Source organism: Drosophila elegans, unplaced genomic scaffold (assembly GCF_018152505.1).
Source record: "Drosophila elegans isolate 14027-0461.03 unplaced genomic scaffold, ASM1815250v1 contig_208, whole genome shotgun sequence".
Classification (NCBI taxonomy): Eukaryota; Metazoa; Arthropoda; class Insecta; order Diptera; family Drosophilidae; genus Drosophila; species Drosophila elegans.
The window spans coordinates 16,488,249-16,508,886 of record NW_024545578.1 but is presented as its reverse complement, the minus strand read 5'-3'; the positions used below and the strand labels follow the sequence as shown (position 1 = coordinate 16,508,886).

General features: G+C 37.7%; 1 protein-coding gene across 17 annotated transcripts in view; it reads left to right on the top strand.

Annotated features, from left to right (window-relative positions):
- The window catches only part of LOC108147427 (protein alan shepard), a 127,812-nt gene that overhangs the window by 58,756 nt on the left and 48,418 nt on the right, over positions 1 to 20,638 (top strand). For 5 of the 17 annotated variants that reach the window (XR_005977185.1, XM_017273886.2, XM_017273892.2 and 2 more), the window contains exon 1: positions 5,010 to 5,328. Coding sequence is in view for 16 of the 17 variants with exons in the window: in XM_017273886.2 (XP_017129375.1) it covers positions 5,110 to 5,328 (219 nt within the window). In the remaining variant the exon portion in view is untranslated. Of the gene's footprint in view, positions 1 to 4,992; positions 5,329 to 20,638 lie in introns of those variants that run through there. The other 12 variants (XM_017273897.2, XM_017273898.2, XM_017273890.2 and 9 more) reach the window with 6 other exon arrangements.

Here is a 20,638-nt window from a genome sequence, read left to right as displayed (position 1 = left end):
ATTACTCTACAAAAGCGAAAAATAAGTTTATTTTCCCTTCTATTCAAATCATAACTAAATAATCAGTATTTCTTTAGCCGCAAAAAGCGGATTAAACTTAAAATGGCTAGACCCAAATTTATACAAAATCGCTTTTCAATTTGCAAAATGCTTGCATAAAATTTCGAAGCAACAAATAGTGAGTACAAAACAACTTTTTGCAAGCAAGCCATGCATATTCATACCCATCCCTACTGCAAGATAGAAAAAGTATAAATAAAATAATTTCGAAAAAAAAAAACAGAGAAGCTTTCCCTTTTTCCTTGCCAGAGTTATAGAAAAATATGCAAAATAGGCAGGAAAAGTTGCATATCATATGCACTGCACACACACACTCATACACATAAAAGCAGTTGCGCCGCGCCTCATTTTCATTTTTAGCTGCCGCTTTTCTTCTGTCTGCCTATTTTTAGCCCCCGAGTCGCTATCTTTATGTCTATATAAACCTCCCACTTGGCCACGCCCACTCTCCATCCCTTAGGCGCTTTTACTCGTGAATTTTTATGCAAAAAAATGAGAGGGCAAGTGGGCGGGTGCACAAGGAGACAATACGAAAATTTAATTTACCGCATAGAATTAAAATAGGCAAAAGTCCGGAAAAAATAAGCGAAAATTTTGCGCCTAAAAGGCAGCAACAAAATGAAGGAAAATCCTTTTGTTTTACGTTTTTGCGCCTACCCACGATACACCACTCAACCGCCTTTAAAAACGTCACGCCCCCTCCCTTGGAAAGCCTCCCCCGAGAGATTGTTGTTGCCTTTGCCTCTGCCGTCGGTTTTAATTATGGAAAAAGTTTTTGCTTTATTTAGTTTAAACAATAAGTGGTTGGAAAATATGAATTATACAAAGAGACATCTATGTTTGGATGTGTGTGTGTGTGGGTGTTTGTGTATTCGTCTGTCTATGAGTGTGTGCAAACATTTCTTGAGAAAAGTGCAAATATTTTTTGTTTCATAATTTTCCACCTTCGTCGTTTTTGGTGCCTTTGCATGGCAAGTGAGTCGTGAGTCCCAGTTTTACTTTTTTCATATGCTATTCAACTAGTTTTTGCGTTAAGTAATTTGAAAATGTTTGAGTGGGTATTTAGGGGTATGTTTGAATTTTAAGCCGTTTAAAATCAGATCAGCCAACACTTTGGTTGAATAATAAATTATTTAGTTATTTAAAATAATTACAACATTGCAACATCCTTACCAATTTTCATTTAGTTTATTTTCATGATCTATTTATTTTCTAATTTCTCTATAAATTTGATAAATACTTTGCCTTTAATCCTATTTAAATTTTAATTTCTATCCTTCTTAAAGTATCAGGAGTCCGGAACTCTACTCACTCTCCCATTTTCGCCCACATTATACCCACTCACGTATTTCTATTCGCCCGCAGCAAAATCGAATTTACGCATAAATTTTCAAAAAATGACAATAAAAATGACAAAGGCTCCTTGTCGTAGCCACGAAGCTACACCACCAGCAACAACGACCGCTAATCACAAAGCGTTTATCAGAGGATACCCGCCCCATAGCAACTCCGCCAAACCCCAAAGGCCCCCAACCATCTGCGTGCCTCCTGTCTCTCCACCTGTCAGTTGGTAATAAATTATTATCATTAATATTTTGCGCTTGATTTTGCACCAGGAAGGACTATCGCAGGATAACGGCTGAAAGAACCAAAACGAAACGTTTTTTGCATAAAAATTAAGCGAACACCAATAACAGAGGCGAGCAGTTTTCGGGGTAATAGAATATAGAACAAAAGCGTCAACAAGAATGTTCGAGACACGACCAAATTACTAGCAAGGATAGTCTGTTGTGCACTGAAAATAGCACTTAGGAATTTTCAATTCTTTATATTTACTAAAACGAGTTTTAAATCAAAAAAAGGAAAAAAAAAGTTCTTGACAATTATATTCTTATGTCTGAAAGAAATAGATATAACATTTCCTTAAAATACGAAAAAAAACTTGTTCTATCTTAAAAAAACTTACTTTATTTTTTAGTTTATTGCTAGCTTTTAAGTTCTTTTATTTCTCTATGTGTATTTTTGTGTGTGCGTGAGTCGGAAAAACTTTACAAACACCCTCGAAGTGCACGCGATAATGGCTCCCAATTTGGTAATTAATCACGTCCTCGTTCCTACTCTTGTTCCTTTTTGCCTTTTTCGTTTTTCTCGCCAAAAACAGCCACAGCTGCCCATTAAGGCTGGAGGATGTAGGCCAGCCACCTAGGCTTCACATTTTCCATTAGCTTTCTATATACCTTTATACCTATGATATATATCTGTGTAGAGGAATTTTTCCAGCCGCCCGACGTCGTTGCATTCAACGTTAAAATTAAGCGAATTTGAACGAACGATAAAATAATTACCTTTATGATTATTTTCGGTGGCCGTTGGGGTTGTCGGGGTTTTTCTGAGGTGTGTTTATGTGTGTGTGTGTGTGTGTGTGTGTGGAAGGGGGGGCTTGGTTCAATGTGCCAAACGTGTCTAATTTAGCGGCTTAAATTTATAGCATTTGTGCGCTTAAAATGTTTGGCTATTCCATTTTATGACCCACCGAAGGCAATTGATGGTTGGTGCGGAGTGGTGGTGAATCTGCCTGTCATGTGCTAGGGTGGAATCGCAATAAATGGGGAATGTGATGGCCAAAATGGATTTAGACTTAACTTTTAAGGAAAATCTACGGTGCCAATGTGTTGGCAATTTGTATAACATTTTTGAAGCCTACATTTTAGCTTTAGAAATCGAGCAGCTGTCTGACTTTTATAAAGATTTGCGAATGTATTGCAACTTTAAAACAAAATATTTGATTAAATAATTTCTGTCATTGGAGCCATTAAGTTATAAAGAGGTAAGGTAAGAAATTCCGAGATATCATCTAAAACAAAAATAAATAAGACTTATTATTTACAAAAGGTTACAAAATTTTTGTTTTCCAAAGGCGTATTTGGAGAAACAAAAAATGTGCATAATAATGATTTTTTGATTAACTTTTATAAAAGGGCAAAGCTAAATTAAAACGAATGCAGTGTTATGGTTTCTTTTGCTCGAAACTATCACGTACCTTTGCTTTAAAAATCTAATTCTTTGGTCTGAAGTTTATGTCAAAGTGCTGTCACGCCCTCCTCGGTTTACGTTTTTACTCCATTTTCCACCTGGCAAACACACACGTCCGTCCTCCACTTCAATTCGAATGGCAAGCCATTATTACTCGTTCTTTGCCATTTAACTGCCAAATTACAGGCACCCACAGTTCAGCCTTCGCTCCCTGAAAACCGCATTCGTATTGCGTGCCCACGAAAATTAACTGAAAACGTGAAGCCCACCCCAACGAAAAATGACGAGTGAGTGAGAAAGCAATGTGAAAAAAAAAACTGGGGTGAAAAACAAACTGAAAATCAAATATTTGCCATATTTTGCAATTGGAAAATCAGCGACAGCACGCAAGGCACCCACTGAATCCTTTTAGAAACAAGGACATACACACGAGTTCCTTCCTACCTCAATCAGGCCGAAAACAAAAATGGCGGAGCTCGTTTGTTTCCGTTTTCGTTGCGTTGAGTTTTGACCTTTTTTTTTTGGCTTTTCTTTCGGTTTTGTTTATGCCATGAAAGATTCGACGAAACGCCAGAGAGTATCCCCAAAAACATCACATTTTTCACCTTTTATAGTTTTGTGGAATATACATTTCTATATGTGAGCCACAGAGGCGGGTTTATTTGTGTTTATGCCAAGTGACCCCAAAGAACTGGTGAGGGAGTGCACAAAAAAAAAATGGCCCAAAGCAACAAATGCATTTGCAATGCAAAACTGGAGCACACACTCACACAGGAAGCGACCCGGCAGCAAGGACACCAGGCGACTGTTGCATCTGTCCACGCCCAACGCCCACCGGCTCCCCTATGTGCTCCTTTCCACCAAACTGGGAGTTAAGAGGGGGAATTATTTATAGCAGGCATGTTTCTATATAGATGATACCCTGTTATTTCTTTAATAGGGAAGCAATGGGGCTTGGGGAATCCGTACAGGAAGCAGAATAATTGATTTCGTTCAAAAATCTTTCATATTGGCTTAACGTCTCTTTAGATCTTATTGATTATTGTAAAAGACCTACTTTAAATATGTATAAATACCGTTCGTTTCCACTACCAAACAAATTTCTCAAAACAAAAACCTGATTTTGATAACTAGTAAATATACCAAACATTATTATCTTTTGAAGTATTTCTTGAATTATTTGTAAGTACATATGTACGTGTTACTGGGTAAGAAATTATACAGACATTTCAATTGTGTAATTTTTTCTTATCGTTTTGCAATGAATGCGCAACTGGCACTCAATAAAACAAAATCTCCCTGCCATGATTCATATACACTATGTGTGCATTAGAACGGATGTCATGGCGGTTTTTCTAGCGGTAAACAAAAGCTTTACAGCCGAGCCGCAGCTGCCGCTCTGCGGTTTTTATTTACGCCAGAACAAAAATCCCACACAGAACCAGATTATTTATGCCGAAACTAAAACCGCACAGTGGAAAACCCAGCAATGTCCGTTCCACATTGCCCACCTGAGTGTTTTCATAGGGCTGGCCAAATATTCACAGATCACGATAGGAATTTCTATATTTGACAACTTTCCTTTTGATCGATTTTTTGTACTTTTGGTATTAAATATGAAAAAAAAGAGTCATATTCATTTTTCTTATAAATGATTTAACCTATTTCCACAAAAGTAAGTATAATGATTTTTCGATATTTTATCAATACCGTGAAATATATAAATATACATACCGTGAAATGAATACATTTTGTATTATAGTCAACTTGAACTATCAACTGTTTTCTGGATAAATCCTTTCTATTTATCTACAAATTTTGAATTTTCGATATTATATCGATTTAAAAATAGTGTTGAAATGATTTTAGCTACATATTATTTTTATTTACATTTTTCAGGGGAGCTCGTCTAGCGCCGCCGCCGCACCGCCAACACCGCGCAGCGCCTTCCCCGGCGCACCGCTCACCGCCTCAGCCGTCGCACTCAAGGGCGCCCTCCCCCAGCGGCCCCCGGCCATGACAAGTCCCGCTGCCGCTGCCGCAGGCGCCGCTTTGGCCGCCGGTGCTCCGTACCGCGGCGCCGCCAGCTGGACCCCGCAGGGCTATGCCCCGGCCGCTGCCGCCGCCGCCGCTGCCGTTGCCCAGCAGGCTGCCTACCGCTATACGGCGCCGCTGCCCCAACCGGCGTACGCCGCCTACACGCCGCACACGGCCACCACACCGGCCACAACCACGGTGAGTACTAGGTTGCACTTCAAAGCCAAATAAAGTATTTAACAAGATAAATGTAGATAGTTTAATTGGCGAAAATACATGTTGTTTGTATTGTACAAAAGAAATTGCAAGAAATTGAGCCCTTCAATAACAGGTCTAAATGCTGTCTGAATTAGAATGTCGTGTCTCTGGAATGAAAATATGAAACTGTTACTAGAACAATAATAAAGAAGAAGTTTTAAAGTATAGTGTTGATAGTATTAAGGTTTTTTGAATTTAAATCAAGAAATGTTTAATTAAACATAAATCATATGCAGCTTTTATCGTCTGTTCGTTAATATTTACTTCTAAGCTTTAATCAAATCCTCATACCAACATTAACCCGCATATTATTTTACTAAACCCATTGTCAAATTGAAAGTCTGCAGGAGCAGCAAATTTTCCCTTACATAAAGCAAGCCAAAAAAAATCTACTTTGATGAATTCTTCGATTCGTGTCTAATGGTGCGCATAATCGAAAATTTATTAATCTATTAACTGGTTACTCCTACTTCTGAGCTTCCATTTCCTTTCAACTTATTGATTGTCAAGTGTAGTTACTCAGTTTGACAAAAGATAGTCGGGGGAAAATTGTGCAAGAGGTATACCATTTATATTTATTGAAAACTGCTGAGGCAGCATTTTATTTATGACACTCACTTTCCATTTAAATTTGTTTTGGCTGAGCCTTTATCTGAGGGTTAATGGTCTTTTTCTGCGATTCTTAGTTTTCTCAGCTGAAAGACAGATCTTTGCAATTCTTATGAAACAAGCTCGTGCCTTTTTCTGCGTTTCTCATACTTTCAAGGTATTGCTAAAGGATCACTATTTGTCATTTTCATCTCCCTGACTTTTCTGCTGGCAATCATTTGTCTGGTCCTCTTTTTGATTTGTTTCCTATGTTGGAGAATGATTGAAACTGAAATCCCAGTCAAGTCTTTGGGCAATCAATTAGCCCGTTTGTGGTTTTTCACACTCGGACATTCATCAAAGTCGATACGACCGCTTCTCCTCAGTCATTTTCAATTTGAAAGTCAGACAACAGCCGCAGTATCAGCAGCATCATTAATAACGAACAATTAAGAATTTCGTGGATAACTGCCGCCTGTGTGCTGGGTGCCATCGACTTAATCAGCATTATCCGACTCCGGACTCATTTTCCAGCTTTTTTCCTCCACCCTGGGGCTCAAAAGTTCACTGCTGTGCAAATATAATCCTGGACCCTACCCTGCCCTGCCCAGGCAGAAAGATTGAATCGAGGGGCTCCATCATGACGAATGATGTTCGCTGGTTTTGACAAATTTACCAACCACCCCGTCACAGCTTGTTATGTGCATAGCATTGCTATCTCTTTGGCGGGGTTTTCAATTTGATTTACAAATGATTTTCAATTCGACGGCAATGCGCTCCTAAAGGAAAATTCGCTGCCTTTCAAGAACATTTTCGTATTCGTTTTATTTTTTTGCCACCCCTTTTGTGGCCCAAAGGCTAAACAACTTCTAATAAATGCGGCGAAAAAGTGCTGAAAATAAACGAGCAAATAAATAACCAGCCAAACAACGAACGCGCCACCCCCTCAGGTAGTTTTTCCTCAGGAGTCGGGAAATTCTTGCATTTTTCTCGGTTTTCGTGGCCTGCGGGCCACTCTCATACCTCTAGCTTTTATTTCTATTTGCTTTGGCTTCGCTCTCTTCGGCTCCCTCCTCCTGTCAGCCAGCCATTCATTCATTCAACGTCGTCAATGGCAGTTAAATAATCCAAAAAGGAAATGTATTTTTTGTGGGCGTCATCGTCGTCGTCGTCGTCTTCTCCTGTTGTCCAGTTCCAGTTCCAGTTCGATGGCCATTAAAGCTGCATGCGAATGTTGCTCATAAATATAAAGTGCGGCTACTTATTTCGTTTTCCTCTTTTTTTTTCCTCACCCCGGCTGTTTCTGTATTTTATGAAAGGTTTTCTTGCCGGGGGGCCATAGATTATCGCTTTTGATTCGAGTGTCGTTAGCCCGACGGCGTCGCTTTCTGTTTTCCCAAACTGTTCTACTCGCTTGATGTTGGAGAAAAAAGGCGGGGAAAATTTCAAGCAAACAAAACTGAAATTTGCTTTAATTATAATTAGTTTTGTTTGGGGTCCACCGTGTCTTGATTACTACTTGAAAAGTTTGAAGGAAGTTAGGAAAGTCTGAGGGTTATGGTCATTTGTTTCATGACTTGTAAAAAAAGTATGACTTGCTGTTCCTAAAAAAATATTTCCTCCCAGTCTAAAAATGTAATACTGAAGTATATCTGTCATAAGTAGCATCCGTAAGCTTTAAATAATCTACCTTATCTAAAATATTCTTCCCAACTACCATTTAATATTTCCCTAAGACGTCTTTTTCTATATACTACAGTTGGAAATACAATTTAACTTAGCTTAAGCCTAGATTTTTGTCGTCATAATGCAGAATCCAATTCCAATTGTCTTCGGGCCTTGTTCAAGTCAGTAGCTATTCAGTGGGAATTCGTTTGGCCTGAGAATACAGAAGATTATTATCATCAACTGAACCAGCACGGCCAAATGTCCTTCGTCCTGTCCATTTCTTGTGCATTGTGTCATAAGTAAAGGATGAAAATAAGGGGGAAAATCCAGTGAAGACATCATTACAATCGCAAGGAGCGCTAGTTTTCTTCATTGCTATTCAATGTTCAGTTACATTTCCGTTCTGAGGACACATCTCCCTTGGTTCCGCTCTCTTGGGCAGCTGGATAGTTTTGCAATAACTATAAACATTAGTTTAATTTTAAACCAGTCCATGTATATTCAGTTGGCTCCTTTGAGATCTGCACACTTGAGAGCGTTTTGCCGCTTTCCTTCCGTTTCTCAACTTGTTGAATTTGAATTGTATTCCGTTGAGCGCAAGGCAAGCAGAAGACAGAAACGCATAAATGTAAATATTATTCTTGTGCATTTTATTCCGTTTTAAATTTTAATTATTTTTAGCTGCCAGCAGCAGTTGCAGCAGACGAGATGGCAGCAGGACACTCCGCAGTGTTCTCTCATGAGAAAATTGAATTTGTGGCGGCGGTTGGGGTGTTCGGTCTGAGCAGTAAGACAGTTGGACGCATCTCAGGGCACTTTAGCTTCAAAAGCAATTATTGTTGAAATATTATTTACATATTCCACAGCCATCCCTCACTCACCCTGCCTTGACTGGCTTTTCCTATCGCCGGCTATGCTCACGCGTCGTATGGGTGTTATGCAAATGTGTCGCAACTAAATGCAACATAATATATCATCAACTCTCGTTTGCCAGCTTTGCATCCCAAACGAGTTATGAAATTTTCAAAAACCGAATTTTGTTCAAGCCGCAGAAAGAGGTAAAAGAGGAATTTGAAGTATAGAATTGAAAGTAGTAGCTTAGAGTTTGCATTTGAATATAAATAGAGTTGATTGTTTTGTCAAATAATAGCTATTCACTTGTAGATAAGATAAATATATATTTTAGATTTAGAAATGTGATCTACAAAATTAACATGCCAACAAAAGTTATTGAGTTAACCTTCAAAGTATAAATCGAAAAGAAATCCCAAGCCAATTGAACGAATTAAATTGGTTTTTGTCCAAATACGATTGAGTATTTAAAAGTTGAAATTAAATCGTCCTTCTTTAAATCTGTAATTTGAAATACAGGCTCAAATTTCTGTTCATTTTAATCCAATACTTTACAATTAACTCCTGAAATTGAGCATTCAAGCATTTTAATCTGTAACAAAAAATCTGTTGCATACGTATATGCGCGAAAAGTAGAAAAATATTATTTATGAACACAATTTTTTTTGCCCATATTTAATGTAAAATTAACATTTCTTTTTGGACACTTTAAATGAAATGTTTATCATACTGTTTGTGCGAGTTTCAGTTGTATTTAATTTCATTCCTTTCGATGCTTTTATTGTTTTTTCTGCTGGATTTCACAATGACCGCACATAAATTCCACAACTGGCGCACATAAATCAACAAACATGCTCAATCAAAATTCCAGCTGGCCAAAGGGAAAAGAGGTTTATAGGGTGATATGCGTGTGTATTTTCACAACGACCACAGAGGGGAACATGGGGGCGTCCACGTACTGATGTAATCAATAAAAACACATTAAACTTTATTTGCCAAAAAGACAAAATACAAACAAAAAAAACAAAAAAAAATAGTAGCAATTAAACCGGAGAGAAGCAGCTGGAAAAGCAACGCAGGTAAGGGTATATCTGGAAAATCAGGAAAAGCGGGTATAGCGAGAGCAACTATCGCTGGCTGCTGGATTAATTAAAAGTGCTGAGCTGGCAAAAGTGCAGAAAGGCAAACAGCGGAGGGAAATGCCGGACATAAAGCGATTAACTCAATAAAGCGTAAGCGTTAAAACAAAAGTGACAAAGTGCACAAGTGCCACACGCCAACAGCCAGCAGCGAGGACAACACCAGCGCCGGGCGAACAATGCAAATAAACAGGCAAAGGCGAGAACAGGACAAAGGACACCGCCCAGATCACGCATACGCCCCGCTGGCCGGCAGAAAAACAAGCGGGACGAAGGCTGAACAGCGCTCGAACGCCACAACAACTGTTCGTCTCCGCCTGGACAGACCTTAACCAAGTGACCAAAAACATTCGGCTTTGACCCCCCCAAATACAATACAAACTAAAAGAAAACGACGAAAAAGAACGAACAAATAAAAGCAAAAAAAAAGCGCTTTTATTATGTGTACTCGTCTTTAAGATATTCACTTCCATTAACTGAATAAATATACTCATTATTCACCACTGAAATTGTTAATTTCAGTTCAGAATTAAGAAATCTTATGCTGCCATTTTTGCTATTTTTTTAAAAACGAAAGTCTTTGGATTAATCTTTTAATCTAAAGATAAAAGGTTTTACAACTTGATTTTTCATATAAGTCTGTGACTGGGCTTGTGTAAATAAAACAGAACTGACAGGACAAAAGCTTTTATAAATTTTTTGAAAATTGTTTTTTGTAATAAAAATAACTATATAATATATAACTATAAATAACTAAATCCGCCATATAACTTTTCATACAACGTACCATTAAAATTAATTTACTTAATACTCGTTGCAACACCTTAAATTAAGTGTTTGGGTCCCTAAAGCTGTGGTGCCCCAAATGGCAGCATCTGCCACAACAGCTGCCTGCGGCTAATGCAATGGGCCATCGGGCCCCAAGTTGTTGGCTTGGTCTGGCAAATTATGGAACTTAACTGCAAGTGACAAGCCACTGCTGCTGTTGGTGATGTTGCTGCTCCAGCAGCAACTTGCGATGTTGCTGCAACTGCAGCGGCCGCACGTGCCACGCATCCTGACATTTGGCGGCGGCCCACAAAAACTGGCCAGCCTCGCTGACACTTGACATTTTCCAGCAGTTTTCTCCGTGGGTGGAAAGTTCAAAGTGCAGCTCACGCGGGGGTAATATTTCAATAAAAAACAAGAAAGAAAGCAAACTTTGGCAAGCCGAAGTTCATATACCCTTGCAGCTATTGCATGAATTAAATACTTTTGAAAACATTAAAATTATTTTTTACTTGAGTATATGCTGAAAAACATTGAAACTATGATGATTTGCAGCTCAATTATTAGATAGTTATTTTATATATTTTTATTATTTCTATGGGAGCTATATGCTATAGACGTCCGATTTTGATAAAATTTAAACCATAATTCTGAAATAATTAAACATTGCTATATGTCGAAGAACTAAACAAAAAATTAAAAAACAGAAAAGTTATAATTTTTTTTCATTTATTTTTCCGATTGTTCCTATGGGAGCTATATGCTATAGTCGTCCGATTTTGATGAAATTTAAAACATAATTGTGAAATATTTAACCATTACTATATCTCGAAGAACTAAACAAAAAATTAAAAAACAGCAAAGTTATAATTTTTTTTCATTTATTTTTCCGATTGTTCCTATGGGAGGTATATGCTATAGTCGACCGATTTAGATGAAATTTAAACCGTAAATCGGAAATATTTAACCATTACTATATGTCGAAGAACTAAACAAAAAATTAAAAAACAGCAAAGTTATAATTTTTTTTCATTTATTTTTCCGATTGTTCCTATGGGAGCTATATGCTATAGTCGTCCGATCCGGCTCGTTCCGACTTATATACTACCTGCAATAGAAAGACAACTTTTGGGAAAGTTTCATGCAGATAGCTTTAAAACTGAGAGACTAGTTTGCATATAAACGGACGGACAGACGGACAGACGGACAGACGGACAGACGGACGGACAGACGGACAGACGGACATGGCTAGATCGACTCTACTAGTGATGCTGATCAAGAATATATATACTTTATAGGGTCGGAAACGTCTCCTTCACTGCGTTGCAAACTTCTGACTGAAATTATAATACCCTCTGCAAGGGTATAAAAAACGGAAAAAGATTGAAATGGAAGCCACAGATGCGGATGCGAAGGGGGCGCTTTTCCGGCAACGCCTCCGCTTGATCCCAAAATGCTTAGCCGTTTTCCAGCAGCAGCCCTTTCACTCTTTTCTCGTCCTTTTCTGTGTGTAATATTATCCACTTTGCCTCTTCCTGTTGCTGCACTGCATCCGCCGTTTCCCTCTTCAATTGTTCCTACTGCACAATTTTTTTTATTTTTATGCCAATAAATTTGATTGCAATGCATTCGAGTGGCGAGCGAATCTTTTGCGGTTGCAAGGCGAACGGATCGATAGCTGCGCACGTATTTATTTATCGAAATTAATTATTTGATTTTTAAATTGTATGAATTTATCAATTAAGATGCAATTTAATTAATGACTGAGGTGCGTGCATTTAAATGTTTTTGCAATTAAATAAGCCAAGCACTTGCACACAATTCATGGATTAATCAACGAATGTAATTATTTATTTAAGAAGTTAAATTAGACAATAGGTTTTTGCATGACATTTTTCTGGCCTTATTTATTGACACTTTTTTTTTTCAATACAAAACTTTTTGGTCAACGTTTCAATTTTAGGTTTATTTTTTTATTTATTTTATTTTGATAAATAGTCTTAAATTATTTATTGCTTTAAAAATCCTTGTTCTGAAATTTAATCTTTTTATTTCTAGATAATCTTCAAAGAATTTTATCAAACTAAATTTCAAATCCTTTAACTTTACGTTTGGTTTTTCAACCTCTGGCACATGTTATGCTCTTGGCTTTGCCAAATCCAATGTAAGGCTATTATTTGTGCTGTTTTTCCCCTATTTTTTGGGAATCCCTCTTCTTTAATCGAAAAGCAAACAGCAGTGGGGTCCGAAACCATCGTTTGCTTTTTCCGCGGACGGCGGCTGCCCATTATAAATTGTCTGAAAGTCGCTTTACAAGGTTTTCGTATCATATTTTATTATTACGCGGTTTTCACGCCCTCTCCTATCCTTCCAACCCGGCGAACTTCCTCGGACGTCGATGCATTGCGTTAATTTTGTTTTTATACCCCAGAATGGGGATGGGGGAAAACCCCGTGTAACAACAATATTTTATGGTTGCTCGCAGATTTTCAGACCAGCGAGCAACAATTTTCCCTTCACCCAAAGAGTTATTGCAAAAGTTTTCCCTCTTCGTTTTACAGTTTTTAAGCTTTTCTAGGGGATTTTTAAACTGCTGCAATGAAAACTTCGTGGCTAAGGGATGAAAAATCTCTGACCTTTTTAAATACTTGATGTGGTACTTACGAATATCTATGGGGGAGGGATAATCAAGGTCAGGCCTGCCTTGTCTGGTGCATTTGAATTTTCCTTTATTTGCTAATTGCTTTTGCCATTCTGTTTTGTGTGTTGGAGAATCTGTCAGATCGGGACATGCCACAAAAGGAAAGTGGTCCGAAAACCAAAGAAACACCAGAGCATGGCCAAGAAATCGGATTGTCGAAGAGGGTGGTGAACTTCTACTGCCATTTGGTTGCTAATTAAGTTAGATGCATCTTTGTTGCATTACGCAACCGAATCAAGTGCAACCGCAAAGTGCCAAGAGCGTATCTAAGCCTTTCTCCTCTCACCAATCTCCCCCACCGATATGGTCGTCTTGCACAACTTGTGGAGCATTAATTATTTGCCAGTCTTTTGGAATTCCAGTTTCCACTCACAAGGATCCCAAGGACTTTAATTTGCCAGACGGGCCGCCGATATGCCTTCTACCAGTATCCAACAAACAATTGAAGCAGACCGAGCATAAATTACACTAGCTCAACACCTGATTGGGTACGGTTTTCGTAGGTGGGTGGGCAAAATGGTTGGTTGCCAGGACATTCAAGAGGGTCAACCCACACCCACTTAGGTGGCGAGCCCTTTGTTGCTTTGGTCATTGATTGTCTGCAATTTGCATTTTCAGACATGAACATTGCTCGATGTGTAAACGCGGGGGAGAATTTGGGGTGAAATTCGTCTTGAGAATGGGGGAACCCTTAGTGAGGGATACACATAATGATTGAGTATTGTTTGGCCTTTGACAGGTTTTTCAAAAATGTAACATGTGGTTGTCTAGTTCACATAAACATTTTCTATTTCTCTTTGGATTTTAAAGATAAACGTTTTATTAAAAAGTTGTCTCGGAAAACTAAAACCTTTAATATTTTTCACATTTTGCTATGCCAACACTAATAAAAAATTATTTTAAATTTAAAGATTAAGATTTTGTATGAAATTGAACTTAGTTTATTTTTACTAAAACTCTTACCGATTTTTCTTAGCGCAACCACCTAATTATATATTACATAACTGCTTGAAAACTTGTAACGTTTGCGGTTCGGTTTATTTTACCAAGATTGACGAGGACTGTCGAGGTCATTGCTTTGAAGTTGAAGTTTCCGCCATGTAATAGTCGTTTTCACAGAATTGAATGAATTATTAAGCGACTTGGCTCGTTGAGTAATCGAAATCAATGTGTAGTTTATAGTCCTGTGGCCATAACAGCAATAAACACGATAATTATCAGAATAAAATGGATATTTCGTGGAAACAATTTCGAAGGATCAATGAAGGGGAAATTAAAAACAATTACAAATTATCATATGCATTTTGAAGTATTCTTTCCGTTCAATCAGGACTGGTTGGCGGGCGTTCACTTAGACCCCTTAATCATGCATTCAATTCGTCATTCACTCACTTAGTCATTCAGGCATATGATGATGCATTGAATGCAGAAAAAGGAGCAAAAAACTCATTGAATGCCTGCTGTTCCTCATCTCCTTTCACTTTGACTTTGGCCCAGAGTTTTCCATATTTCCATTTCCATTTCCACTCCCGCTTTTCCATTCCCATTCATCCGCACGCTGTGCATTCACAGGGAAATGAACATCAGCTGCAAACGGAGAGCGGGAATTATACAAAAACAAAGGGAAAAACTACGCTCGACGAGAGCATTGTTATAGAAACAAAAAGTAAAGAAAAACGCAAAAGAAAATCGGGCACATGAGTGGAATACGTGAAAAAAAAAACAGAAAAGTTGTGCAAACGGATGAAACACTGAAATTAATTTCCGTTAATATGGTAGAGTGTTTGTGAGTGTCCTACAGTGCGTATGGGTATTTTGTGTGATTGCGTGTGTGCAGGAGTGGAAAGTTTCTGTTACGGAAGTAGAATTTTCTTAATTGCCATTTTAATTGAAGCCATCGAAATGAAGCACTGAGAGTGCTGAAATACCAGCGAAATGGTTTCAAATTAATCCGAATGAAGGGGTGGCCATTTGCCATTTTATACTCTCTACGAAAGTATTTTAAGTTTTTAGTTTTCGTTTTTTTTATTTATTTGTACGCCAGAAATTGTTTCCTTTTTTATGTTGCTTGTTAGGCAATGTTAAATTTAAGTCCCCGACAAACCAATCAAAGGCAAACTGAAATGAAGAAATAATAACTGATATTTATGCTTTTATAAATTTCTTAAACATAGAGTAGCAATTTTAATGGAACAAATGGCATTGGGCTGCAGGCTAAATGAACTGAACTCAACCGAAATGGATCCTGACCAAAAGTACATTCACACGCTTCCACACTTGCCCCTGGGTAAACCGAAATTTATATTTAATTTGCAATTGTTTGCAGCACACCAAACCCAACCAAAATGGAAAAAATCTCTCATGTAAATTCAATTCGATTACCGCCGGCATAGAAAAGAGCTTCGTCCGTAGTTTTTTCCCCCAGCGACCTGTGGGGGAAATATCAGACAATCCATTAGATGTGGCAGAACTTTATGCGTGGCTGATCAATGGCCCCCCACCCAGCGAACCACTTAATATTCCATGGCAACGGACAACGTCGATTCGACATTCGCAACATTTTGGCTGGCCGTCACAAAAAACAAAAGATGAGATGCGAGCCAAACCAATTTGTGCTCATTGGGGAGCAAAATTCATGGCGCTTAGCATTTGAATTAGGGCGGCAGTCCGCCGCAAGAGGGCGTGGCCCTGGGAATACCGGATTTACGGCAGCAACAACAAAAAAAAAGTAAAGCTAACAAACCAGAAAATCCGTGATTATTTATTAATTTGGCAAATTATTCATGCGACGCGCCATCACAAATCTGCTTAGTTGAGTGTTAGTTCGACGGGTGTCCTTGGGGTGTGGTGGCGAAAGAGGGGCTTGGAGGGGTTGACAGGTGTGGAGAGGGGGAGTCAGTTTGCATTTGCTACGTGCCCAGCCATTGTCTACTCCAAATTGTATGTGGGTGGGTCCCTAAAGTCCCTAAAGTTGTTGCTAGTTTTTTGCATGTCAAATTTCGGCATTGCTACCAGTGGTATAAAGTTTATTGAAAAGCAAACAAATTTTAAAAAATATATATCGTTTAACCCCCATAAAAACCAAAAAATCATACAAATTATAATGTTTTTATAAGTACAAATGAGCGACGTTAGATTTTATAAATTGTATGTCCTTTAATTTGCTAACTTTTTTTAATTTTTACACTTTTACAAACAGATATCTATATATATACGTTTTCGAATATTCTTAATTCCTTGAAATTCTTTGTTCCAACAAAAAATCAGTTCTTATTATTATTTAATATCAAATTTTTCAATACCACTGTGCAATTTAGCAGCTTTTAAACTTGCTGCGACTGAATGCAGTTCGAAATAAACTTTTTTATTTCGGATGTTAGGGTTGTTGGCTATCCCCAGTGGCCCGTGGGCGTGGTCCTTGAGGGCATTTTTTCTGCTGCACAATTTCGCAGTTGCAGTTTGAGCCAACTTTTCGTTGCAGTGATTTATCATAAACTTCGGGGCCAAACAAAATTTATTTACAGCAAAAAAAAAGGGATAAGAAAAATGTTAAAAAATTGTCCAAATTAATTTCGTTATAAATCGCAATACAAGTCGATAAGAATGATTTCCCATTGATGCATTTTGCAACAAAACCAATTTTCATTGATTGAATTCACAATTTTAATTGCTCTTTGAGCGAAGTGAAATTTATTTGCTAATTTGTTTTAATTGCCAAGCTAATTAATCAAACTGGTGAGTACTTAAGTGGGTGGGACCCCACAGGCCAATAAAATACACACTCACGCAGACAGGTGTAAATATTTATGTAAAAACTTGCTATAATTAAGTTGCATTATAAAATTACTCTTCATAAATATTAACATTTTGCAATATGGCATAAATTCACAAATGAACGAATAAACACAAACACAAAATATAGAATTTTACTAGACAAATATCATTTGGACTCATTCAATAAAAAGGGAAACTAGTTTTTGGGTAAAGAGAAATGCTACTAATGGCATTAATCTGCATTTTTTCACATAAATCAATAAACAGTCATTTGGGCAATTAAAGTGTTGCATGGCAACCCTGCCTCGTCGCCCCTTGCCACGCCCACTCATTGTTTTAGGCCCAGCAAAATGGCATAAATCAAATTTAACAGCTGCAAGCGATGGGTCCAAAGGATGAAGGACATGGAATGGGGATTTCTAGGGGGCTAAGCAAATAGCCAAAACTAAAGTTTCACTCGACCAAAATTCTGTGTATTCTTGTGTGTGTGCGTTTAAATTGTTTGTTTGTTCATGTGTATGGCAGTGTGTGTGTATATGTGTGTTTAGTTAGCATTTACATCAAATTATTTTGTTTGTCAGGCTGTGGTGGCAACGCCTCTTCTTTGTCCTGCCGCCCCCTTAGCTCCTGTGTGAATTATTTGGCCCAAGGGTGGGGATATTTGTGTGCATTCTGCTGCAATGGGAATAATTGTTTCATTCCAGCTGTTTTTGTTTAAGTTTCTATGCGCTGTATTGTCTGTATTCCTCAACAAATTGCAACTGCATAAGGACAATAGTTTCATTTCGATTTAAGTTGTTTATTTTTCAAAAATTGTGACCGAAATAAATATTTTCAGCTTTAATTAAAGGCCAATCAGAATATTATTTGCTGCATCTAGTTGGACCCTAACTATTTCTTACCTAATTTTAAAGACATTCGTTTAAGATGAATTATTGTTTATTATTTGTTTTTCTCAACCTTTATACTTTAAAGCTTTTAAGAATTGCAATTCTAATTCCGCCTTGAGCACTTTGTGTCCAATTCTTTATAAACAACTAGAAAGCAGCACTTTTCCCATTCGACCTCACATCCATTGTCATTTGTTTTATGCAAATTCAACTTGAACAAAACTTGAGAAACCATAAACTATAAATCCTCCTATCTATCATCACGGAAACTTTTGTTTCCAAACCCATCACTAACCATATATTCCCCTTGCTAACCCTCTGGCGACCACTTCCTGTTTTGTCAACGGCAAACTTTAACATTGCATTTAGACAATTGCTCTGGCTATGTTCAAATATAAAACTAAAACTATTTATGTATGTCCTGCCGTACATATATTGCCCGTCCCAAATCCCCCATGTTGGCTGCCCATAAATATATGTGGTCGAAGGAACCGACGACGATAAACCCCATCACATATATTGCCGGCAAACTTTTCAATTACGTTCGGGTAATTCTAAACTTTGCTGCTGGAGGAAAAAAAGTCCAATAAGGAATACAAATCCCTGCGGCGCTTAAATCTATTTATTTCGCTGGTTCTTCTATTTCCACTATTCTCGTTACTTCGTGGGGTCAGCTGAAACTGGGGTCAGTTTCAGTGCAATGAAAACTTGTGGCGTGTCCACTGAAACAAGAGAAGTTTGTGGCCGTCACAATTTGTACACTGACAAAAATGTAAGACATCTTTCAAATGATATACTTCTTGATTTGATACTAATAAGGAAAGAAAAATATCTTTCGAAACTAATATTGATTTTAAAGCTTATATTATATATTAAATATTTTCAATATTCTATCCAATTAAGAATAACACATAAATGAGGTAGGTAAATGATGTGCTTTTTAATCTTAAACTCTTATTTAAAAAAAAAAAAATATGACATTTTTAGTTTTCTTCTTGCTAACACCTATAGTTCCCGAAAGCACATGGGTAATTTAATTTAATCCCTTACAGATGATAGATGGATTAAAGAAATCATGAAAATAGATATTTTAAAAATGTATGTTAAATGACTTTCTTTCAGTGTGGTGCTGTATTTCGCTTTCTCTCCTTTTACCAGAGCGTTCATCAAGATCCGTGGGGTTTTGTCCATTCCGCTTTTAATCTTGTTGTGCGTTCATATTTTTTAATTGGCTGACCAACATTGAAGAATGCCTCCCGCACTTTTCATCAGGCTCTCACCGCTTCCACTTCCACTTCCATTTCCACTACCGTTTCCGCCTATTACTCTCAGGCAAAGTCCGTTAAGCGGATTTAAAATGCAATCTGCCAATCGCCGTCTATCCCTATCCCTATCCCTTTCACCCATCTCCCCCCATCCCATTCGCTCTTCTTGGGTTTCTCTGTTTTTTATGGCTGCGTAAATTGAATTTCGAGTGCAATGGATGCACAAATTAATTGCCGGCGTGTTAACCTCGAAATTTTCTTGTATGCCAGTTCCAAAAAACCAGCAACAAATACCGCTCAGACTCCCACGAGGAAGTGAGATGGCATGACGGGGGTGAGAGTGAGATAGATAACATGGCGCCGTCGACGTCGTTGGGGCGGAATTTTTCGCCTCGAGCGCAGGCGTCACTTTTTTTTATTTAACGAAAGAGAAAATGCTCGAGATGCTCTCTTAGTTGCGTATCAAAGAGAGATTTTTATTAAACTGATATTGAGTCGTAATTTAATTAGGAATTTAATTTTAATGCAATTAAAACCCACCACTTCTCGCACTTTCTTTTAAGCTAAATCATAACATTTGTTGTGTGTTTCCAAATTACATAGTTCAGCGATATTTGTGCGTTTTAAAGGGTGAAGTAAGTGGGCTAAGGCTTTGTTTTTTTTTTGGGATCTATAATGTCAATAATACATTAAAAGATAAAAAAATAAATGAGACAGTGATATGATAGGTTTGAAAAAAGCAATAAAAAACAAAAATATATGGTGTTACGTATAAATCACAAATCATTTTTGTTTATATACAATTTTTTTCATTATATTAGAATTAGTTGTTATTACCAAATAATTAATAAATAATTCACCTTTCTGCCAATTCTTAAAAATCGAGTCTTGCTTCTTAAATAAAGCCTCTAAATCTAAAACTAATTATCGACCGACTTATTTGCCGCTATTGGAGTGTTTTGGCTGTCGATGTGGCTTTCTAGTGCGGCAACTTAATTAAGAATAAGCAAACGGCTCGACAGCCAAGAGGGGTGCACTTAAAAGGTGGTGGCAGGGGGTGAAAAAAGGGAGAACGGAATGCCACCCACCAGCCTCCCCAGCTGCCATAGTGACGCGCTTGGAATAACAAAAACGGAAATGAAAGTAATTTAAAGTGTTATTAAGTCGTGGGCTGTCCCTGTCAAAGTCGGTGGAAAAACGCGGGGAAGCTGAGGAAATGTGGGGAAGCTGACTAAGGGTAGCTTGTAAAGGAAGTGCCTCGTACGGGATGTGTGTTTACTTGGTGTGTGTAAGTCATATGCAGTCATAACAAACTACAACAAGACCGGGAAAAATCCAAAGACGAACTTCATTGCACAACAAAATACTTACACACAAACTTTTATGTGTATAAGTAGTTTCGTTAACATATATATGTATTCCCTTTGAGCTTCTTGTGTGTTTGGATTTTTAATTCAAACAGAATTCCTATATGATTTGTATGTTAAAAGGAATTAAAGGATATGGTTAATTAAATATATTGGTTTAACATGTTTGGAAGTAAAGCCTGATAGTCACCAAAATTATAAAAATCTTTGAAAATAATATTTCTGTAAAAATTATTTT